The sequence below is a fragment of the Poeciliopsis prolifica genome, unplaced genomic scaffold (assembly GCF_027474105.1).
Source record: "Poeciliopsis prolifica strain line A6 unplaced genomic scaffold, Auburn_PproV2 SCAFFOLD015, whole genome shotgun sequence".
Lineage (NCBI taxonomy): Eukaryota > Metazoa > Chordata > Actinopteri > Cyprinodontiformes > Poeciliidae > Poeciliopsis > Poeciliopsis prolifica.
The window spans coordinates 8,382,740-8,408,356 of NW_026562390.1; the positions used below are offsets into that span (position 1 = coordinate 8,382,740).

Below are 25,617 nucleotides of genomic sequence, written 5' to 3' on the forward strand. Positions count from 1 at the left end.
TAAACAGTATTTTTTAAAGTCAAATTATTATTCATGTTGCATGTAGAAATGATGGAAAAAAGCTTATCAGTCGATCCTGCAGGAAAATTACTTAAGATGCATAAATGGGCAAAAAATTAACACCACTTTACAAATAGCTTTTCCCTGACGGAGAATGGATCATTTATAAAAAGCGCATCTCCTTAAAATGTGAAGAACTTGCACCATTAAAACGATGTAAAAAATAAAAAATGCAGTGCATTAAACTCGGGAGTAAAGCTCTGAATCCTTCTGTAAAACATTAAATCTAAATTATCATTTAGTCCATGGTATGCATAAATGTCACAAAGTAATACTTATTGGGTTTTAAAAAATTTATTTACTTGACAATCCTTATTAAGAAGAGACAAAAAAAAATGTTTGATTAGGGTCATACAGTTCAAAAACTTATTTCATCAACATAATTTATGGAGATAACTCATGTGTCTATATATAATAATTGCACTTTATAATTATAAAGACGGTTTGCCACGTAACCCACCAAGTTGACAGAAATAAATAGTCTCAGAGAACCATTGCAGACATATGAAGTGCTGCTCACTCATATATTTCAAACCATTAGAGAGAATATAGCCCTGCGAAGAACAAGACAGTAAATGAGTCAGGCAGCCTACACTCAAAAACAGCTATTCGTTATGAGAAACAGTCACACAATCTTCAAGAGTTAGAGGAGGGGGAAAAAGTTGACTCAACAGATTTACCTTTAAAAATGCTCAAAAAATATCCCCGACGGGTTTATCTCGCTTGGCCTGAATGCAACAGTGTTCATTTGACAGTCAAGATCAACTGAGCTGAGAAGTGAAACAAGTTATGTCAAATAACAAAAAACTGTGTTTATGAGCAACAGCTTTAGAAGTTGCTTCATACTGATAGAGAACACTTTGTTATGACTAGACTTAGCTTGAAGTCAGGACAGAGAAAAAGTTTACCAATGGTCCAACTCTAGCAACAGAGGTAAAAATACACAACCGCATTACTAAGCTCTTGAAGAGGTCCTGCAATTACATCCTTTTTGATTGATACCCCTGATTATTTTTGATCCATTTCCGTTTTGTAAAATGCCAATAACAGCAAATACAAAATGTACAATTGACTGATGAAATCCAAATGCGATCAAGTGCTCAGCTTCAGTGTTAAATCAACAACAGCAGTCAAAAATAAAAGAATCTGTAGCGTAAACCTGCATCGTGACTCCTGATTATTATTTACTCCCGTTTTCCAAGTGTTTAATGCACAGCCTTCTACAAATACATGCACAAACTAAAAAGGCATGTGTATTTCACGAATGTTCGAACTGGCGTGTCCCAGAGCGTCGCCTCATCTGTAGACGGGGAGTTGCATGTGCTGCTGGTGTTCCAGCAGCGGAAGCATCCCCCCCATGGCTTCGTACCCGCGGCCCAGCATGCACTCTTTGATGCAGGGAGGCTGAATCTCACTGATGAGGCACTCCAGAGACTGCAGGCTGCTGCTGAGTGCTGCGGCGTGGCACAGGCTGAAGCTGGGCAGCCCGCAGGAGAGGTTCTGCTCCGTGCTGTAGGCCTGGGTTTGATGATGAAGAGGGTGGTGCTGATTAGGATGATGTGGATGAAGCTGGGGTTGGTTTGGTTGATGGCAGCTTGCTTGGAGATGAGGATGGGCGATCCCGACATGTCTAGGCCTGGATGCACACGTATTTGTTCCCAACACCTGAGAGGAATACCCGTCGCTGCCCGGGTTGTCCCAGAGAGGAGCGAAGTACTGTCCCGCTGTCCGCTCTTTCTGCACGGCGGGTCCCGCGTTTCCGAGGCGCAGCCCGTAAGGCAGCTGGGAGGAGCAGGGCAGAGGGTGGCAAGTTTCAGGAGAGCCCACCCCGGCCTCCGCTGTTCTGCAGCTCTGAGTGTCGTTACTCACGCCGTACATCCTCACCACCTCCTGCTGATAGAGCTGCATTGGAGCTTTGTGTTGCCACACGGCATAGTCACCCCTCTCTAGGTATCCAGTTTTGGCTGTTTCTGAACTCTGTGTCGGCAGCACTGCTCCTGCGAAGGCTCGACTACTCTGCGGCGGTACTCCGAAGACGAAGTCTGATTCTGGATGTGCCACTGCTGCCACGGCCTGCAGCGAGGGGCTGGCCCGAGCCTCTCCCCCCAGCTGCTGGGCCTGGTTGTGGGGAACTCTGCTCATCTGCCTCATCAGGCTTTGAACCTCTGCCAGCTCCGACTGGGAGGCCAGGCTCTGATCTCTGGAGGCCATTCCTGCAGCAGAACAAAGTGCTTCAATGGGTACATCAGGGGGCTTATATGAACGTGTGTTATAGGCTTCATGCCTGTGTCTGACTGTGCAGCTATCATTCAGAGGGTTATTATACGGTGCCACAGAAGCCTGAGAGTTCATGTGTTTAGTCCTCTTGCCCTCAGAGGTTTTCAGAACACCCTTGACCACGGAGGCTTTGACGATTGCCAGCAAGCCCTGGTAGCCTCCTGAGTGTGGGTGATGGTAGGGGCTGTAGCGCTGACCGGTGGTGTCCAAGCCATTCACAGTTTTGTTGAGCTGCTTGTGTTGTGGCACCCGCACATCAGATGGAAAGATTTTGATGGAGAGAGGGTTGTTGGCGGTTTTCTGGGCAAAAGCGTCCAACTCTGCAGGAGATGGGTACTGAGAAATCATGGACCCGGTCTCTGCTGGAAAACAGGCAGATAGGAAAAGGTGATTAGAAGCCAGGCAGCCCAGAAGAGACTTATTCTTTCACTTTTTCATTATTCTGCAGTCTCGAAACTGCCATAGGGGATAACTGCATATATAAAGCGCAGCTACAAACTGAAGAGCCTTTGGCACACTTTAAATTGATCTTAATGATATTAATTTAGACTCAGTATACCACCAATAAGTAGTTTGCCAAAAGATGTTAAAAAAAAAGCAAAGAAAAAAAAAAGAGAAGGATGATGGATTTTCAATCCACATTTTTTTGAATGACTCCATCAACAGTAAAACTGAAAGCACTGCTATGGTTAAAGTGCTCAATGTTCTTGTAAAAGTGAAGGATTAACCCATTTATTCTCAATCTGTGGAACAAGTACAGCAGGCGGTACTAGTGCTGCTTTCAGAGGAGACCTTGGTATCTGCTAAATATGAAGCAAATAAGCTGTAATGTTGAGCCAATAAGCACAAACAGCCGACAGGATCATTTTAGACCCAGCAATTTACGCACACTGATCTCTGCTTCAAACAGATGCTCCTCAGATGGGAGGTGCAACGGAGAATAGCTCAAAACCATGTCCAATAAGTGAACCAAGAACAAGTGCTGGCAGCCATTGCTGTTGTGTTTCATTCACCTCTGAAGTTGGAAGTTGAATCTGGGAACAAGCATCTAACCGAGCTTAACCATATAAGAGCTACAGTACAGTACAAATATATATATATATAATATATATATATATATATATATATATATATATATTATATATATATATATATATATCTCAAACATTTTTAACATTATGTACTGCATGTTGACGTTAAAGAAAAACAGAATTTAGTGTTTCAGTTTGGTCAGACCAAACATGTTCTATAAAGAAAATTAACTCATTTTATGGAGGAGTTAAATTCTGGAACTTTGCAGACATTTATTATATTAAAGGTATTTAAAGAAAAAACAATGTAGCCTACTAAAAAGGAAACGATAATGGAAATTCCTGACAGGGATAAAGTGACTTGAGTTTATGTCTTGAATTTATCCAAAACAATTATTTTGTCTCATAATCAGGGGCTGGCACAGAAATTATTGTAAAAGATTTAAGTTCAAATAGTAGACAGGCTGCTGCAAACTAAAAGAAAAAAAGCAATTGCCAAGAATGTCGCTGATGAAAGCCAATTTGACTTTGTCCTGCCGTCTTTTCTGCACATTTCAAACACTATTATTTGAGCTTATTGTGTGGTGCTGCATAACTTGTGTTGACAAAGAAAAGGTGGGGAAAGCGCTTTATTTTAAATACAATAAATCACCGTGAGGAAATTACTGCCGCCTTTCAGATTGACGCTTTTATGGAATTCTGACAGGGTACAGAAAAGTCTCTGAAATTAACCTAGATCACACAGTGAGCCGGTGGAAATCATAGCATGCAAAGAGAACAAAGCTGTAATCTGCAATAAAGAGAGAGACAGGAAAAAAAAAAAGAAACCAAACACTTCATTTCATTTTCAATAACAAAACCAATTCCAGCTATGCAGGGGTGGTGCTTGCTCACTGTTCCCATTTGAAATTGATTTGGGAGTTCATTTCATCTCAGGCCCACAGTGAGCCTCCCGACTGTGAAAATGACTCAATCTACAAGATCCACCTCATGAAAGGAATAAATTGGGTGTTTAAAATGCAGGGAGAAAAAAAAAAAAGAAGAGGTAAAGCAGAGTGTTCAATCCACCCGACGGTCTCCCGGCGGAGCAGAAGGAACGAGCACCATGGTGCCAGGAGTGTGAGTGAATTCTGCAGAGAAATACAACAAAGCAAAAACAGGCCTTATTATGTTTCAGCGTAGTGCTGCTATAGAAAACAATGACATCTGGGATGTTGAAGGGGTGTTTGTACTGTACACAACATCAAGATGTGAGCTCGCTCCTCTCCAGTTTCCCATAATCCTGCATGTGAAGAAAGAGGTAACACAAAATGCCAGCTGTAATAACTTTTAGCTTTTGGCTAAAAATGTTTTATTCATGAGCGTAAAAGATAAGAGGAAAAGGATCATAACCTTAGCTTAGATTACTAAAAGAAATGACACATTTAAAAGCGTAATAACTCCTTGCATCACCGCACACAAGGATTAATATAATTTCTACGCAGCTACCAGCAATTGATAATTTAGCAGAACAAATCAAAACCTGGCAGGTTTTTTTTTGTTTCTCGTTGTGTAAAATGTTAAGTGCTGAGCCCTGCGTGGTACGACCGCACTTCAAACGCTCCGAATGCTAACACGTCTTCACAGGATGTCTGATATTGTTAGTCCCACAGATTACAGCCCTGTCAGAGCTGAGGAGACACAACACAGCTGCACTTCCCACTGCGGCTGCCTTAATGTGGCACGGTGGAAACCTCATTAGCAAACAGGCACTCCGAATTCACATTCATCATCTGAGCAACACCGCTGTGTGACATATGCATGGGAAAAGGGATCCGTTTAGGGTTTTTACTGACAGAAACCCAACCTCTGCTTAGTGTGAGGTTTCATATGAGATCAGCATGATCCGTATTAAATTACTCTAAACTACAGCCGGAGGTTAAAGGTTTCAATCTGGAGGAGATTCATTGCAATTGCTGGTGTTAAATAGCAGCGAACAACAGTAACACAGTGAGGTAAAAAGAGGATGTTAATATGGTCTTAGTCTAATGAAATCATGTCTTCAAGTCTTTACTTCTCCTCATTTGCCCATTTCAGAAGGTTTTTCTGACAAGCACAGCCCATTTCAATGCTTAATAATGACAATCTGGCTCTGTGATAACTCGTGTTTCACCCTGAAGCAGACAACTAGACAAAAAGCTGCTGTCTCAACCAAATGCTCAACAGGATGCCTCTTAGAGAAACTGGGCCGACAAGTGGACAAAGTATAACCTTAGTGGTTCCCTGAAAAGGTCCGAAGAGGCAGTGTGTGGAATCCACAATCAGGTTGTGAAGTATGCACCACACTCCACAAGCAGTTTGTGTTTGTGGCCTTTAGGAGTTAGGTTAAGAAGACTATGTGGAAAAACAAGTCAAGAGAAATATGTCTAAAGCTGCAAGCCATTAGTTTTTTTGTGGAATGCAAATTATTGCACTTTGTAGGTGTTAAAGCCTTTAAAGTAGTTCAAAACTGCAAGACAAAATAGCGGATCTGAACAACAAAACCTTACTTTGTGACCTTAGCACAAAAGGCAACACAAATATTACTAAAGTACAAAAATACAAAAAGTATGCAAGTTTATTGGAATGCAACTTCAAAAGAAAGAAGTAGCAGACACAATTTAGCTACGGGTTCTTTATATTCCTGTTTTACACTGTGAGGACAATATGAAAAAGCAAGCATTTTTCTAACTCTCTTCTGTCTCCTTTTTCCATCTTGACCACATCACAGCCTCGCTCCCAGGGCTTCAACTTCACTATGATGTAAATCAGATCTGCCCATAAAGCACAGTGTCTTTGGATGGAACAAGCCACATCCAAATGAACAAATATAAATTGTAAACTTTTAATAGATTGCACATGGAATACACTTACATTTTAGGAGGTACACCTGTTCAGCAATTTCATAACACAAACTAGTAATAATAAGCCGGTAACATGACAGGAACTCGGTGCCTTGAGGCATGAAGTGCTGATTTGCTGGAGTTTAACCAGCCATCAGAACCTGGGAATAAAAAGCCAATTTATGTAATCTCGAATATGACATAGTTGTTTGATCGTGACAGACTGGCAGAGCAGTACAGAACTTGTTGATCTCTCAGGATGGAGCACAGTCTGAAAAACAAAATAAAATACCAAGTGAATGGCAGATGTGTTGATGTAAAAGCCTTGTTGATGTTTGAGGAAAATGGCTGGAGATTACAGAAAGGCATAGGACGCATATTATATTTATATTTTCAACCCTCACAGCAGAAGACCACAACAAGTGTCAGCTATACACAGGAAACCAAGACTACAAATCAAACAGGTCGGTCCGATGAGTCTCACAGTCAGCAGCATTCAGATGTTACGTCAAAAATCAAAGTGGACATCATAAAAGCATGGCTGCGTCTTGTCTTGAATCAGTGGCTCTGGCTGTTGGTTGCATTGTCAATGTGTGGGGGACAATTTCCTGGCAAACCCTGAAATCTGCACTGACTGATATTGTGAAGCTTTTTTTAGTCTCACAAATGATAGGAAAGATTTATCAAACCGATGTAACTGTAAAATGCGCAACCTTTCAACTGCAAAGATGTTTTATTTCTGCACCTGATGGTATTAGCCAAGGGATTTATTTCCGTGTAGCAAGTATTTTATTGTCTTTATAGCCAATAAAATGTCAGCAGACTCAGCTTATACACTGATCACCTGCTGTTGGATCACAACAGTGTTTTGGTGGCCAAAGGCTCATTAGCAGATAAGGGTCAAAACAAGCAGTTTGCAGACTAGCTTTGGAAAAACCTATCTTTATTTTCATTCTCAGAAGTTCTCCAGTCCACTGATTATCAAACACTTACCTTGTCTGACCCACAATACAGTGGCAAAGACTTCTGAACCAAACTAAAAAGTTAGTTATCAGAAGAAGTAATACAAGCAGCAACTTCATTGTTGAACCATTTATGACTCAATTTTCACAACATCGGTTCAAGTGGTAAGCCAGAGTCCAATACTTGCTTATTTAGCACCAGTTATTTCAGCTGCCACAAGTTTTACTGTGGTGAACTGATTATATCTTGGCAATAAGGCTTTCTGGGCCAAGAGCAAGATCTTGCCTCAGCAGACACAAAAGGAGGAATTTATTGAAAATCATAGATCAAATTGTGAAAACCAAGCATAAGCCAGAACCAGAAAGAGACATAAAGCTCCTAAGTAAGTCTGCCTAAATGAGGAGAAAACTAATTAGCATTAACATTTCAAAAAAGCAAGTAAAAAATTGATAAATGTAAACAGTGACGTTCAATCAAATAATACTGGTTGAACAGAAGATGTAAAAGAAGGAGGAAAAATTAAAAGTCAGCACGTAGTATCAATTGTTACAGCTAGAAATTAGTGATCAGGCCCAAAATCTACGCGTAGCGATGAACGCAGAAATGAGCATTTATACACACATAAAGACAATTACAAAGTCAGCCTTCTATCACCTGAAGAACATTTCTAGGATTAAATGACTAATGTTCCTGCAAGATCTAGAGAAACTCATCCATGAGTTTATCTTTAGTCTTTAGTCAAATATATTTGATATACTTTTGTTGATGATTGTCCATGATGATTTTAATGATGGCATTTGACAAAATGTAATGCTTTCTGCTTGTTCAATGGTTTTTTTAGTGTATTATGTTTTATCATGTAAAGCACTTTGAACTGCCTTGTTGCTGAAATGAGCATAGACTTGAACTGAGTTAAAACTGACTTTAGATGTTTTCTAAATACACATATTAGACAAATATAGTGGTTTGTATGGATGAACTGTGTCCATGAGCTGTGAGCCACTAAAGACATTTAAAATACATTAAAAAAATACATCTAAAGGCATGCCCAAGTGATGTAATGACTTGGCACCAAGCTGCTTCAGGTTCTTAGCTGTGTTTTTATTAAACCAGTTAAAACTGGCCACAGCAGCAGCCCTTGTTAAGCACTGGAACTGCTTCGATGGAAAAACACTAACAGAGGAAGGTCACACTATATGAAAAAACACAAATGTTGCTGAGCGACACTAAAATCTGTATTTCTTTAAGGTTTTAACTAAAGAATTAATAGCAGAGCTTAAGATATTTTTTTTTCTGTTCAACACATAGAAAACACTGATAGATGGAAGAGAAAGTCCAGCTAAATTTGAGATGCCACTGTTGACAGTAATCTTTCTATCACACAGTTAAAATAACTGTCAATAAGTCTCTGACATCGCAGAGGAGACATATTGACCTCCTTCTTTTCAGAACTGCATCAATTTAGCCACACTGGAGGGCTTGTGAGCAAGAGCAGCTTGTTCAATATCACGCCCTAAATCATCACCGAAGGTAGTCACAAAGCCTTAACCACTATGAACTGTAACTGGTGTACGACAGGACAGTGAAACGCGTGTGATGAAGTGATACAATATAAAGCAAAGACAGCAGCAGCTGCTGCTGCACCGTCCGTGGGTGCAGAGAGAGCAGAGAAAACAGATGATCCACCAGTTTCCATCTAATCTAAGAAACATGATCAGCAGAATCTCCTGCAGATATCATGTTGATGCACAACAACATTCTTGTATGTAAGGCGCTGCATGCATTTCAGACAGCCTGCATGAGGGTCACAACACATAACGATGAGAATCCTCCAAACACGCCTCAGTGTAAGGCCTGTCTCGGTTACCTGTTTTGAACGCACACACAGCCCATTTTGAATGTGACAGATTAAAACGATCCTCACTTGGGAGGTGTTGGTTGTGTGTTTATTGCAGAAATATGATCTGAAAGAGGCTACAAACAATGACCTAAACTGATGCAACTGAAACCTGCGGCGCTTTAGATTTTTTTTTTTTCTGAGTTCTTCTGTTACCAACTGAGTGAGACATTGATGTATTCTGAGAGTCGTTTTGATAGGCCAGGCTCTTCCTAGGAAAGATCACCACTCCTCCAGGTTTTCTTCCACTTTTGGGTATAATGACTGTCAGGGTAGTGTGCTGGAGTCTCAGAGCTTATTTCTTATAACCTTTTCTGGACAGGTAGATGTCAGTGACTTTGTTTCTTACCCATGGTTTAGTTAGTGTAGATCAGGACATGATGCGTTTGAGACTGTTTTGCCCACTTCAGGGTATCATCAAACAGTAATCAGGCACTTTTTTTTGCTTTGGCTATTGGCATTTACTAATGACACTAATATTTTCAAACAGCCATCTAAACTTTCTCACATAATTATAGCAAATGTCAGCTCTAACCTTATTTAAGACGGGTTTTAAACAGGCTTTGAGACAGGCTGCATTTAGACAACAAAATTTAGAGCTGTGAAATAAAGATAAGAAGTGAAAACAAATATAAGGCCGTTCACATGACGACGGGGGAAATGGCAGCTGTGTGTTGTGAGGTGAGGAATGGCAGGAAAATAATTAACAGCCTGACCTTAAGCACTTAATCACCCTGAACCTGCAGCCTGCACGCTGTATCTCCGCTCAGCACTGACAGAGAGTGGAGCAAGCCCAGAAAATAACAGCAGCCTCTTTTTGAGAGCGGCCTCAGCCAAAGCCATCATGCAACGCTTTAACATTTTTTGACCTTTTAGCATTTCCCTCCGGGCTGATTGAAATCAGCCACATGGGGCTGAAAACCGTGGTTGTATTTTTATTGTCCTTAAAAACGAGCACAGCGGCACTGATGTGATATGCAGCATGAATTCTGATAAATTTAATAGACCTGGACTTACCTAAATTACTAGTTTAATTGCAGCACACGCATTAAGTTGTTAAAGCAGAAACAATCCACCTCAGCCTGATTTCCCTTTTCTATTTAGGGAAGGGAAGAAAAGAATAAAGGTTTAGAGTGGCGGTGATTTTGCGATCTTCATTAGGAGATTCAAAAGTCAGTTTAAGAATATGATTGAACATTGCAACATTTTTATTTGTGCAGCAGTAGCATATGCCTCCTTCATTCAGTTCCTCTTTAAACTGGATAATCTTTTTCCCGTGGTCACACTCGAAGCTTTGCCCCCTCCAAATCTCTCCCCCGTCCTGCGAGATTAGAGCAGAGACCTCATTGTTTTGGAGCAGTTTGAGTTAATCACTAATTTATGGGCAAAACAACTCAGGGACTGAAACAGGAGTTGGACAAGCTCATTGGGTTTCCAAACCCACAGCTTCCAGCCGTCTCATGCCGAGGGAACATGAGGAAACAATTACAGCGACTCCTAGATATGATTCCCTCATGAGATAAAACTAGAATATAACCATACCCGACGGCGGGACTGCCAGGATTAGAAGGTCTTTTATCTTCAACTACGGACTTATCTTTAACACTTGGGTGAGATCACTTGTTTACTGGTGTCAGAACCTCAGCAGGAACACAGCTCTGAAAACAGGTGGTTAATTACAGAACAGCATTTATCAGCAGGCCTAAATACTTGTTTACTACACCAATAATACTGATAATAAAAATACTCTCGCCCATATTAATAACGGGGGACTGAGCGCAGAGCGTGCACAATGCCTTTCAAACCTATTTCTCTGTTGCTATGACAACTCCTTCTATGTATCCAGTTGGCCCAATAAGCCCAGTAATTAAAACCCATGTAATTAATTGGTCCTGCCTTCATCTGTTTGAAACCAGCCTCTGCGATAGACTTTCTGCCACTTAGCCAGAGTAAACAGCTAAACTGAGCAGCTGCCAATATCCTTCTTTTAAAAAAATAAGACATGGATGCCGAGTGAGAAAGAAACTCTGCTCTCTATTTTATTTAGAGAATTGTATTGTTAATGCTTTCTGCTCTGTAGCATATGCGTGATTGCACTAAAACCGGGACAATGAGAGTCCTGACTCATGATGCAAACTGTAGATTATATTTTAGTGAACAGAGTTCATTCATTTGCTTCATTCCAAGCAAAAAAAAAGAAAAAAGAAGATGCTAGCAATGACCTTTTGGATGCAGCTGACAATTAATCTGGAAAGGATTTTAACTCTATTTCTAAATAATCTGAAGTAATTCATTCTAAAAAGATTAAGATGCGTTCAGTTCGAAGTTTTAACTTGTTATCTGTACATCCTTGGTTTCATTTTGTGTTTTGAAGTTGAGAAAAGCAGGCTGTAATACGAAGAGCTCCACAGCAATGAGAATGTTTTCTAGGAGGTTTGTGGACTTGATGTTTATACACTCAACTTACATTCACAATCATTTCCCAAAGAATCAACTTGTTAGATAAATCAAATGAGACATTAATCGTATGCTATTATCATAAATTCACTTTCAGAAAAAGTTTAGTCTGATTTGAGACAGAGAGGACAAGTTTAGAGAAAAAAAGACGTTATGTTATGTCAATAACCAGATTTGTTGCACTGTAACTCCATCACAGCAGTAGCTACAGAGACTTGAGTTGGTTTCAACTATCCGCCCTGCCAAACTGCACATCAGATCTGACTGCTAATTATCTGCATTTCCCTACACAGATACGTGGACCCCAATATGTGCTCCCCTCACACTAGCCTCTCTATTTATGACCTTCCTTGGTAAACAAACCAGAGCAAAAACACAGACACTCATTCACCCCATTTTCACATGGCTCCCTGTTTCCGTGTCAGTAGCCTCGACACGAACGGTGCTCTCAGAACCGAGTGACCTCAGGGTTCAACACTCAGATATGTGCGCTCGAGGAGGTTCTGGCAAGGACTTCTTTGCACCAGTGTCATTCCTCATTTGTTTCCGAGCCACTTTGGCCCAGCTTGGGCAAACTTTCCCCTCTCTGAGCCAGCATTGAGCCCAGGCCAGCAGCGTGGGAAAAAAAAAAAGCACTCGCAGCCCCTGCCTTCACACAGAGATACCGGAGAAGAGTGGAACACTCATTTGCTCTCATCTTCGTAACACTTTCTCGGAAATTGCTCACATGGGGTCTCTCGCGTAGCTGTGAGAGCTCCAGAGTTCCTTCAATTTATTGATAGCTAAAAGTGGAAATGGCTTTGAAAAGCGCAGCAGTGGCTACAGGCTGTCCCTTTTTAACTCGCTCCAGCAACGTCTCGCTTAATGAAAAAGCGTGGACCACACAGACTGAGCTCCCATCAGGAGCCTATTCCCCGCGGCTGTGCTTGAAATGTCAGGCTAGAGCTGGAGGGTGCAGTGCAGAGAACTAAGGATGGGTTGGAGATGAGGAGAAGTGGAGGCCCTGCAGGTAAACAGGATGAGAAATGCGTCCTCGGATCCGCCCGAGGCAACCAGGCCCTTCTGTTACAACAATTAGCAGACAAGTGCTCCACTGACTCCAAATTAATATTTAATAACAAAGAGGTATTTTGCCTAAGGAAATGAGAGATGAGTAGATGGAGCATTCAAATTTGCACATAGTTGGATACACACGGTTAAGCAACAACTACATAGGGGAGCCTTAATTAACTACGCAGTCTGTCAAGCCACCAGAGTGGTATTGGAAACATTTTTAGCTATTTAAAGCTCATGATGATCATTTCCCGGCAGTTCCTGACTGTCGAGTTAGTCTTGCTGCTCCTGTTATATCCCACATAACAAAAGCTTTTGACGACAAAATAAAACAGGTTTTGTGACCTCAGCAAATTCCCATGGCATGGTGCCAGTCAAAGTGAAACTAACAGGATGTCCAATAATCCAGTGTAAGTGAAAACACCTGCGTGAAGGTGCAGGTGTTGGGTGTAGCGGTCTAATTACAGAACCATTAAATCTGAAAAGAAAAAAAAAAAGAAAAAGGATGTGCTTCCTTTAGCTTTAATCCAGTTCAGTTTGTTTTCAGTGCCATTTGACAGCAAGCTACTTGAAAGAGCAGAAATCGTAAGGAAGTCTTATCTGATTTAATTTCTTTCATTCTTGTTGCAAATGTATTTTTAATAAAGCAGGACATAATCAGAGAGACATAATTGAACTAGGCATCCTCTACATACCATTTGTTCATTTCTTATGGACATTATAACCAACTGTATTTGCTCATTTGCCTGCACACACATGTGACATCCCATTCTCGATCCAAATGGTTTACTATCACACCATCCCACCATTGGAAATATTACCTCTTAAACTCTGCGGAGAATCAGAAGCACATTTGTGAGGTCAGACACAGATGTGGGACGCATCTATATGGCTATGAAAATTATAAGAAATACTCTTAACATGAATAGCAATTTACTGGATGAAGCAGGGTAGGTGTAAAAATAAGTTCATATTTCTACCCACTCCTTTGAACATGCAAATATACTTAACTATTGTTCTTCTTTTGTTTTGTTTGCTTTAGTCTTACAGTACATCTATTTGATTTGTTTATTCTTTTACTAGACTATGTTCAATAACATCGAAACAAGCCAAACTTCACAGTCTCTCCTCTTATTTATCCAAAAGGTGTTTTTTGGGGGTTCAGGTCAGAACAGTCAACTTCTCCCACATCAAGTTTGCTCAACCAGGACTTAATGGATCGTGCTTTGTGCATTGGTGTGAAGTCATGCTGGAACAGAAAGCAGTACTGTTCCCATTAAAATATTAAGAATTCTTAATATTATCAATATTTCTTATTGATTGGCTGACCAATAATCGCCTCTCCTCCAACTTTATACAATACACTGAACTCCCATCTATTTACAGTCGATATTTGCGGATTCATCTAATCACAGATTTTTCTTTCGAATGTCACTGCAGTGTGGCTATAGCAATACAGCCCAGAAAATCTCCCTATTCATGAATGTTTTTGTGTCATATATTTAATATTTTTGCAAAAAATTGCAGCTGATTAACTACCTTCAAGAGCGGAAGAAAGCAAGACTGTAAATATTGGCTTTTGTGGTAGTGCACTAATGCATGCTGTGGTATATTATGTGTGTGAACGATTAAAATAGGCAGTTCGAAGCGTTTTTAGAGGAAATCTCAAGTATTGGCAGATGTTAAATATTTGTGGGCAGATGTGGCCCTAAGCCTCGCGAATACTGGGGTTCTGCTGAAAATCAAAATCAACATTGCAATATTTATATTTGCAATATTGTCCTCACACAGGACAACTAGTTGCAATATTTGATAAAGCATATTAAACTTCAAGAGCCATTAATGCCAGAATCAATCTGGGCTGATTTTAACACAGTACCTACACCTGGCTTATTTTTAGTGTCTGAGATGTTAGCTTACTGGGATACTTGTGATGAAGGAAAATATTCATCAAATGTAGGTTAATCATAATTAATACCATTATCTCAAGATGCAATAAATGTAAAAATTAATTAATTAATTAAACAGAGATTTTCAAATATTTGCCCACATAAACCTTTTGTTCTTTTAAGCAAAAGAATAATAATAAAATATTCAAAGATTCTTTTCAATGACAAATCTGGGCCTCTATAGGTTCTTGTTTCCCCCCAAAGTATACAACAAAATACAAAAAAAGTATTTTTTTAATATGCTCCTTTGACTTACACTTTCTTCAAAGAAAAATTGAAATGAAACATTTATTCTCAGTGGTCTGTGAATCTACTGGGTGCAGTGGTATAAAGATCATAAGATTAATCAATGCATTTTCAGAAAAAAAAGAAATGTTAGACAATCTGAATGCAATTGTTTAGCTGAAACCCACTCATAAATTCAAGGCCAAAAGACACTCACCCTGCCTTTCAAAAAAAGCAGACTAATTAGTCAGGATGAAGGTCAAACAACACCGACAAGAAGCACAAAATGTGAACATCATTAGTGATCCTGTGTGGGCGAGCTGATTAACGCTGTAATTTCAGAGTCCACTTTGACCTGCCTGTTTTGCACGGCAGGAGCACATTGATTACTGACCCAATTAACAGGCATTATTATCGAGAAGCTTGTTAGTTTAATTCTGGAAGATTCACAGCAGCTGGGTTCTCAGCTAACCTATGTGCATCTTTGGTAAGAATTTAGAAAAGACAAAGTGAAGAACAATATAACTTTCTACTCTTTTACTTAGCTGATTTTGTACTGTCACATAAAATCTGTCCAGCTGTGTAACAGACCAACCTTTCCTGGTGCATGTCTGCAGTGGTGCCACTGGGAGCAATAAGGACGAGGGCGAAACATCAAAGCTTTTGGGTGTGCACGCCAAATGGTGCGATGAGAAGTTCTGCTGTCTCTGGATACAGGCTAGCATGATAGTTCACTGGGCCTGCAAGCAGCCTGGGTTTTCCTGCTAAAAGAAAAAAAAACTGGGTTTATGCAGTGTTTATAACACTTCTATCCTATAGTCAGCTAACCCGAATGCCCATCATGCTTATCTGCAGTTGGTATTTTAACAGAGCCATCCATAAACAAATAGTACATTATAATAGGTAGTAGGTCAAGGTCAAAGTACCTAAAACTTTTCAAAAGGCATAAAAGATAAAACCAAATAAGAAGACAGATTAAAAGACCATTAAGCTAGCAAAGACAGCGAGCAAGATAGTAATCATTAGTTTTAATGCTTAACAAGCAATAATAGCTATTCATTAATAATTAATTGATTAATGTATTAAACACACTAAAATAATCATTAAAGCAAATTTTAAAAAAATCATATATATATCATATATAATTACATAAACGGAATAACTGGGAGAACACAAATTGGAAGTTTTCATTTTTAAAATCAGGATTTATCCTCTTGGGACCATTAAGACTTAAAAATGATCCACTATCCTGGCTTTGACTATTTGTTTTTGTTGAAGGGAAACATAAGCAATTGTGACTGTTGTCGAGAGCAGGATCATTGGCTGAACATTATTTGCTCAATTATATATCTGATAATAAATTGCGGATCTGTCTAAAACAGTGTTATTGTTTTCTGGCAACAGAAGACAATGTGTATCAATTTATTTCTCTTGGTACTTATTAAAAAAATTTATTTCAAAAATGCTATAATTTGTAATGTAATTAAGCTTAATTATATATTGTTAAATAAATATTTCTCTATTGAATGAAGTTTCCATCAATTACAGTTCTGATTCCCTTTTGGGTCCCATGACTCTCATTAAAAGCAAAATGAGAGGTTATGACCCATGATAATTCGTATAATGTACTGGAATCATGATATTTGTAATGTTTACAAAAGTACAAAACATCCTCAAACCTGCCAATAGAAACAACCACTTTAAAGAACATCGACTATGTAATTAAAGTTTAGTAGGTCTAAAATTATAGCTTCCTTCCAAAAAACAATATTTCCATATTATACACGAAACAGACATGAAACTAAAAAGTATTGAGCTGTGTTATTTAAATTCAGCCAGTCTTTGAATTACAGTCACAAAAGTGGAATCGCTTGGTAATGATTCAATCAGCTCCATCTGCTAAGTTGCTTTGAAGGCTCTTTCCTGTTATCAGTCTTGCTCTTTCAGCTGTAATCAGACAGATTATTGCTAACCCTCCTGTAGCCTCAGGCCTGGGCTGGCTACGTGGAAAGAATAACCAGCACAGAGACCTTGTTCCTTGTTGTAAATGTATGACCGTATTGATCAGCAGAGAAAGACGAAAGCATATCTCTCAGAAGCTTGCTGCACTTTTTGATTTAAGCACTGTCAGAGGAAATGAAAGCCTCTGTCTCAACAAGACTTTTCCTCTCCACGGCTGGGTGGTTTCAGTGGGGGGGAAAAAAAGCCTGTAATTGAGTTAATATTTCAGTAGTAATCATGTGTGACGTTCTCTTTGATTATCTTAAAGAGTCAGCAAAATCTGAATGCCAGCAATGCAAAATATTTAAGGCCTTCAGGCCACAGTGAAATGCATTAATGCATGCAAATCAGATATCTGCAAATACAGATGCAAAATGTCAGACATCCAGCAGTGTGTGGTATTAAAAGTTAATCCATCCATTGGCTACAAAGGGAAACAACTGTTTCTTTCTTCACCACACAGCAGTCCAACAAGGCTAATATCAGCCTGCAGCATTCAGCTGTCAGATTGCCTTTCTTACTCGGTTTCTGTTTTTTTGTTTTTATTCCACCCTGAGGACCCAGACGGGAACTAAAGCGAGTCAAGCACAGAACAGAACATTCAGTGATGGGCTGCAGAAACATGATTACCTTTGCTTCAAAAAGAAGAAAAGACTGATTTGCTTTTTCCAGGTGCAGTCATCCTCTCACTTTTTCCTCTTTCTTTTTCTGCTCAACATCCATTCATCTGGGACAAACAGACTTCAAACCGCTCTCCTTTTAACACACAGGCACCAGGAGAGCTAAAAAGCCTCAGAATGATCAGAACCCATTTAGAAAATAATAGCAATTTCAGAACAATCCCACCATTACCTTACATCTATCATAGGGGAGACACCGAAAAGACAGCAGGGGAAAACAGAGGAGAGAGAGGACATCTCCAGGGGAATCCCTTCACAAGCAGAAAATGACACATGAACAAGAATATCTTCCATCTCTCCAATCATTTGCAGATGAAAGGAAATACACTAAGGAGGGAGTCAGAACTCAAGATGAGGGCCTGTGGTGACTTACCTGAAAAAGTTCAAATTAAAGCAAGAAAAGATGTCAGAAACAATCGGGAGTGCAGGTAATGGTGGTTTCTATTATGCTGTAATTTTCTTTAAAAAATTTCAACCTATCCTGCTGAGCACATGGAAGAAATGACATCAAAGTTACTCCAAATGCCTGCATCTGTCTCAGTAAAACTATTTCTCACCTATTTATGAAGTAAATGTATTGCGGAGGTGGTAGGTAAATATTACTTCTATAACCCTTTAAGATCTCAAAGCCTCAAAGCAACATAATACACAGGAAAGAACACTATATTTAGTTAAAATGAAATATAATTAACAATAAAGCTAAAATACAACCAGTATTTTAATGGTCTAAAAATAATTTTGGTCTATTTAATTTCTGGCTTCTGTTATACACCATTTGAAAGCAGAAAAGAACTGAATATTACTACATTACAGAGAGAGAGAATATCACTGAACAATCTTGAAAGATAACATAAAAGGAGCAAATGAAGCACAGAGAAAACAAAACAACAAAACATTGCGGAACTCCAGAGCGGAGGGGTGAAGCGCACAACCAATGTACAGAGGTCTCTGTTTTCAACGTGGCTGTCACTGGCGAGAGTCCTGGCCCTTTGACCTTTGCATCCGGTATCGAACAGGATCCAGACCAATCGATCAGTAAAATATCAGCTGCTTTTAAGACAACCTGAAGATGATAAGTTTCACTAAGGACTCTAATGTGTGCATAAGGCAAATGCCAGCTTTCAGCCATGATAGCACAGTGAACAAATGACTTTTGTCCTTGTTTAACTTAAGAAAATTGTTCAACAAACTCTGATTTGATGCATTTGAAAATGTTTTCATGGAGTGAAACATGAAAGGAGTAGTAGACAGCTGAATATCATGAGCATACCAGTGACAGCACAAACGATTGCATAATCTTTAAGAAGGAAACACCTAGAAAGGAACCCTGTGGAACCCCATAACCAAACTTAGAACTTTGCAACAGAAATGCTTTGAAATTACAAATTAAGATGCAAACCAATATTAAGCGATGCTAGATCTATACTAGATATTCCAAACATTTTAGTGTCTGGGATAAATCCAGAGTCACTAAGACTGTGGGTGGACTTTCCACTATCTCTGTCAAATAAACTATTCCTAGAAAAAAATATTCAACCAGTACATCAGCTTCAAAGAAAAGCAGATTGAAACTTAATGTAATAACTGATACATTTTTATCAGCAGTATCTAAACTTGCGTCTGTCTACAAGTGCAGTTCAAGTCACATCCCATAAATTAGGTCAAGCAACGCCAAATGTTTCTTCTCTGGTAACCCTGGCGTCTCACCAGCTGAAGCCTTCAAGGATCTTTCTAGAGACAATAACAAAAGCACAAAGTTTAAGCAAAAACAGTGTTTTATAGTCTGTATCCATGCAGCTGATAAGCAGCAGGATGCGGTCCAGGGAGGGCCTGCCAGAGAGATAAAGTCCTTGTGCTTTGTCGTCCATCTAACTGTCCCCCACGGTGTTGCGATAACAATGTTTAGGCAGGCAAAGTTATTTTACAAGCTCTCCTCTCATCTTAGATAGAATGTGGCATCTGCTGCAGGCATTTTGGGCCATTTCTTCTGACGAGACAAGAGCCAGAGGGAAGATTTGGGAGGGACCTTTCTGAAATTTGCCACAGATGAGCAGAAAAACAGCTTTGAAGTGAATATATACGCATATGTTCAACAAAATCTCCTCACTTCTGGAATCATGGAGCTGGCACTATTTATGTCCAGACAGTGCATTTCATTTCTTAGTATAGCAAAGGCTGCGTGTGCATGATTAACCACACCACCAAACGCTGTGTTAGATCTGAAATGGATTATGCGCTGCTTCACCTGTTTGGCTGTGAAAAGCAACAGGAAAAGAACATCTTTCCAAGCCACAAAAAGAGCCTTAAATTATACAGGCACCAGCATCTGTCTGCCCTTCTGTCAGACTTTTATGACTTTGTGCAGCATCAAAGGTCACAGTAAAGATAGAAGCCAAATGCATAAAGAGCCTCCCTTTCAGCAAACATGAAATGCACAGATAAAAGAGGGCAGACTCACACACACCTTCCCTGACTTCTTCCATCTTGTCTCCTGTTCACAGTTCTCAGGATCCTCACTGAATAATTAGAGGACAATGAAAAGGTTTCAGACGAGCATCTTTTTCATTCTATCACATAAGTGGTATGCAAATGTTTTCCCTTCTTACCACTCAAAAGCCAGAGGTGAGGGAAAGGAAAAATGATTCAGGAATAAATAAATGCCTAATAAAGAGAAATTAGAGTGGTAAAGTAAGACGGTCTCTCCTTGAATGTGGATAATAAAACGGAGCGAGTCCGTCACCACTAAGTCACAGCTTGTGATCAGTTCTAAATGCTTTTGGTAAAGGTAAGTGCAGCAGAAAGCTGTCAGTAATGGGGAGCAGACAAAGAGTCTTAAATAAATGCAGAGTTAGACAGCAGCTGCTGGATTTGTCTCAATACAACCCTCGGCATATGCACAGATCATCCCCAATCCCCTTATACATTTTTAATAGAATCTATTACTTCTGGATTAACTGATAAGAGCTGGCCTGGTTAAATTCTCTAATAGTTTATATAATTGGAATCAGAACGGCACATGAGAGAGACCCAGATTTTCCCTTCGTCCTCTTTGTTGAGAAAGCAAAAACAGAACACTTGGGTTGACATGCAGGATAACCAAACAACCTCGGGTCGCTCGGCTCCACGCTACAAGAATGCTCCGGGCCTGCAGCTCTCAACAATGAGCCTCATTAGCATCGAGATTAGCTCCTGTGGAAGGCATAACAGCGTTATAAAGGCTTCCCTTTACATTTTTAATGCAAGAGCAAAATGTATGTCGCTTATCTCTGGGCGATATACTGACAGATGTCCTGAAATTCAATTAGATGTAAATCATGCAGCATTAATGGCTGAGTGACTGCGAGACGGACACATTTACATTATAGACTCTCTCATGCAAAGACGCAGCTGTGATGAAACGAAGCAAATGATTCACCCTTAATCACAGCACAAATACTCTACTGACAACCTTTAATAGGCTCTCAACTATCCAGCTAATGCAAAAACATTCATTTAATGGTGAAAGCAATAATATAACAACAGCAACACCCCTGCATTATTTCTGCATATCAAGGAAAAGCCTGATTAAAACTTCAGACAACCTGCCAAAAGTAGAATATAAACTGGTGTAGTTTTGCTTTAAAAGTAGGAGGCTGGCCCATTTCCTTAATCTATCATCCTCCTAAATTGAGTAAATGAATCAGCTTAGCAGGCCTTCATTTACTTTGTGTCGTATATTATTAGGCTACTTTAAAATTGTTTCTAAATGACATTGTATGAAATGTGGTGGAAATCACCAAATTATTATATATATGTTCAGTTGTTTTCACACATTTTGAAGGTGCACTTATGATCCACCCCAAAAACAAGAATCAGTGAATTACTAATTTGAAATTTCTAGACACTTACATTAATCTAGAAAAGTATACATTAAAAATGGTTAGATCAATGTAGCTACTTTCTAGAAATGTTGATTGTGGTGACTGGTAATTCTGGAAAAAAAAAAACAACAAAATGATAAAATGGGATAAAATCATTGAAGCATAATTTATATTCATATAGAGAGCAATTTGTGTGGTATTGACTTGGTTTTATAAAATGTATCAGTGTGAAAGTTTTCTCTGAGCAAATCACACAAAATAAGAAAACAAACTTGTCAATATTTCAGCACAAATGAGGCTGAGAAGAAGAGAGGCTTTGAATTCAAAGCTGCAAAACTGAGCCTTATCTTGGAGAGCGGCCGTCGGGTGGGGAGTGGGAAGCCTTGGACTGACTTAAATCTGCCCTCACTCATCACCGGTGCCAAGGTAGAAGAAACACACTGCGTGAGGTAAAGTCTGGCCAATACCAAGGTAGCATTAGAGGGTAAACATGGCCTTATCTTATCCTTAGCCCAATATACACACTAAGACACACCGTTAAAAAGCAAAGAGATATATGCAGCCAAACCTTTTGAGGGCCTTGCCTCAAACTGATAGCAGATCTGAATGAATGGACTGGACCACAGGACAGGCTGAAAAAATGATCTACTGCTATCATAAAGAAGAAAACATATTTCAGAGTAGGGTGAAGAAAATCTCTGCTCATGCACCTTTGTTTTTGTACAGTTTTATTTACTAGATCAACATAAAGCTGTGCATAACTGAAGTTAAAGCAAAGTTTTTAGTAAGAATTTTTTTTTTTTTACAAATTTGAAAATATTAGTATTCACCCCATCTGGGAAGTTAGATTAATTGTTTTCTTTGCATATCTAGGACGTTTTGCCAATTCTTTGAAAATTAGCTCAAGCTCAGTCAAACTCAGTCAGATTGGATAGAGACTCTGCGGACTCTAGTTTTCAAGTCCTGTCGCAGATATTTTCATTGGATTTGAGTCTGTTATCTGACTGGGCCACTCTAACAATTGAATATGTTTTGATCAAAACAATCACCCTGTGGTCTGGCTGTGTTTAGGGCATCCATCTTTCTATCAACTGGCCTGAACAGAGCATCTTCTTCCATATACTTGTTCCCTATGTTCCCAACTGGGCTTTTTATGGTTTTGTTTTATGTCAAAGTCCCAAAAAGTCATGACAATAAGTTGTCTGGTCAACAGATGCTCCCAACTGAGCTGTGAATGTCTGCAGCACCTCAAGAGTTACCCAGGCCCTCTTAGCTTTGCAGCCGTGCCATAGTCTTTCAGTTTTCAGATGATGGACTGAGCAGTGCTCCAGGAGATACTGAAATCTCAGGATATTGTTTTATGAAATAAATCTACTTTAAGCTTCTCCACAACTTTCTCCTTGACCTATCTGCTGTGTTCCACAGTCCTCATGATGCAGTTTAACTAATGTTCTGAAACAAACATCGGAAACCTTCAGAGAACATTTGTACCAAGATTAAATTACATCCTCTATTTACTAATTAGAAGACTTCTTAAGGGCATACGGCTGCACCAGATTTTATTTAGCAGAGGTTAAGGGGCTAATAAAGCTGGACAGAAATTTTGAAAACAGTGAATTATTTTTTTCTTTTTTTGTTTTGATACGTCAGCAAAAATCCAAATAAAATACAAGTAGGTTTGTGGTTGTAAACCAACAAAATGGAAAGCTACAAACAATGTGGATACTTTTTTGGAAGTCGTTGGACTTGTTCAGAGCTGTGGCTTTAATGTGGTAGGGAACCTAAAGATAAGCTTTCAAGCGTACAGTAGGCACATCAAGAAGAAAAGTGGCTTTGATCTCCGAACCAAATTACGATGTCGTCATGGCCCTGCTTTTCCTTTCAGAACAAATGATGATGCATCCAGTGCAATTTGGCAGCAGGATAATCATTAATTTAAAGCAATTACAGGGATAGAAGCTTGAAGGCAAAATAATATTAATGACCGTAGATGTTCCGTCCCCTCCCCAGTGAGCGGTGAGACCCAGTCTTTAACCCCTGTGCCCGTAAGCCCCCCGTCTCACAGCCCACCGTCCTGTTATTAAAGAAAGGACCAATTAGACAGATTTCAGAAGATGGCAGGCCGCTGGTAATTACACATGACAACCCCTAGCAGATAAAAAGGTGATTACGAGAAACTGCTCAGCATGCTCAGACTTTGACATTCTCCCACAAGATGGAAGCAAACATGTTTCTTCCTCTCATCAGTCATTTTTCACCATTGCAAACTGTTGAGAGTGGCTGCAAGGAGCCATAATGTACACTTACCAGACCCCTGAAAATGAGGTAATAGATGATTGAGAAAAAACATAGAAGACCCAATCAGCTCACCCATCCCCCCCTGCACTGGCCTGAATGATAATCTTCCAAGAAAAAGGTCACTCTCACAATGTGCACTTCCCTCCATTGAGTGATTTGTGATACTTGGTGAAACTTCACAATGAATCAAAGCTTAGCTTCACTCCCGAGGAAGCAAACGAAAGCAGGCAGCCAAATGACAAATCCCCCCTCTTTTTACTTCTTCACAGACTTGGAATTACTGGCTGGGTGTGATGTGGGATCAGAGGAATACCCCTGTGGGGGATACCTGCACACTCTGACTGCTGAAATCCACGGAAAATTTAAGAACAAGTTCAAGCTCCAGCAATAAAGAAAAATGTTAATGTAAGGACGCTGAATTCTAGATAAAATAAGAGTTGCGTTTGAACAGAGCCGATACAAATGGAACAAAGTACAACATTTTTCATCATGACACTCAGAAAAAAAAAGAAGATGAAGGGGAGATAATAAAACACCAAAATTGCAGGATTTTTCTTCCCTGCCTCTGGTGGTGTGCTCTGACACTCCATCTCTCTGAGTAATAAAGGATCAGGCAAAGGAGGCAGGGTAAAAGACACACACACACATACACCCATACGCACACAGGCTTGAATTTCACACCTGGCCAATAATCTGCAGGAACCTCTGCTGAGGCTAACCTTCAACCCTGGCTGCCACGGGTGCATTGAGGTGCGATGATCCCACCTCGGGCTCATAGACAATGGAAATGGAAACCCTCTGAGGCAGCCCAGAGTGACTGATAATATACTTCAAAGCATTGCCACTGAGATGCTGGCAAATAAAAAGCCTTTTTGAGCATTTTATTTGCACAGAAAGCTGCCAGACCTATTAATGACATGACATATTTGGATTTAAAATCTGAACATTTGGAACAATAATTGATTTATTAAGTGGAATATATATATATATATATATATATATATATATATATATATATATATATATATATATATATATATATATATATATATATATGATACTTTATAAGTACAAATATCAATTTCATTCAGAAAAAGATCTATTATATTACTACAAGATAATTGGGAATTATTTTATATGTCCTCAAAGAATCCTTATAGCTTTCCTTCCTTTCCCCACCTTTGCTCTTATTGCTAGCCTGAAAATAAAAAGAAGAGACGTCTTCTTCTACAACAAATAATCCAAAACTAAAGTAAGCGCTCTCACATTGTAAAAGAAATAAAACCTAATAATGTCTTACAGAGTTTTGCTTTATCATAAGGCTTGTTTATCTTTGGTTCGCCACGGCTGATTGGCTCCCGTCCTCCTCCGAAGACGTTCTTCCTCCGCCTCTGATTTCACGGTGAGCGCTGGAAACCTCGGGAGAAATATCCATTGAAGAAGCCGGCTCCATCAACTGTTCTTCCTCGACGCCCGTGTGACAAATGAAAAATATATATACACTATGGAAAAAATATCAAGTGTTCGGCTGTTTTGTCTCGAAGCCACTTGTGTATCATTGCAGCGAGGCGGATGGACGGAAAGCTGCGAGCGACTGAGGGAGCGACGTCGGGAATGCGAAGCCGGACCAGTCCTGTGCGCAGCTGGAACCGGCTCCGGGCGAATCAATCAGGACTGCATTTGAATATTCCCACGCCTCGACCAATCGTATGAGAGAGAAGGCGGGGCTTAAGGTTGCGTTGAAAGGAAACACTGTCCTGTTAATTTTTTTTTTTATTTGTTGGCTTTCTCTTGTTATTAACATGCAGAGGTTATTTGAGCTGAACATTTACAGACTTCTTAATAAAAATTAAAAATTTACATACTTCAGATAAAATCTAGATGAGATGAGCAGGACCAGAAAGCATTGGTCTTCAGCCATATATTTCACAGTTACAAGTTCTGCCATCTGTAAATAATAATAAAAAAAAAATACCTCCGTTCATAAAATTCACTTTAAAAACTG

General features: G+C 39.6%; 1 protein-coding gene across 5 annotated transcripts; it reads right to left on the reverse strand.

Annotated features, from left to right (window-relative positions):
• On the reverse strand, nucleotides 1-25,205 carry LOC129366367 (protein FAM222A-like). 5 transcript variants are annotated; one of them, XM_055040153.1, is made up of 3 exons: nucleotides 24,913-25,205; nucleotides 15,369-15,534; nucleotides 1-2,699 (listed from the first exon to the last, which is right to left on the reverse strand). In XM_055040153.1, the coding sequence occupies exons 2-3, from the start codon at nucleotides 15,496-15,498 to the stop codon at nucleotides 1,357-1,359; spliced, it is 1,473 nt and encodes a 490-aa protein (XP_054896128.1). In that variant the 5' UTR covers nucleotides 15,499-15,534; nucleotides 24,913-25,205; the 3' UTR covers nucleotides 1-1,356. The 5 variants fall into 5 exon arrangements, with proteins under 5 accessions (XP_054896128.1, XP_054896130.1, XP_054896127.1 ...); XM_055040155.1 differs by having other exon boundaries at nucleotides 1-2,696; nucleotides 15,369-15,537; XM_055040152.1 differs by having other exon boundaries at nucleotides 15,369-15,537.
• Between the last annotated feature and the right edge of the window lie 412 nt (nucleotides 25,206-25,617).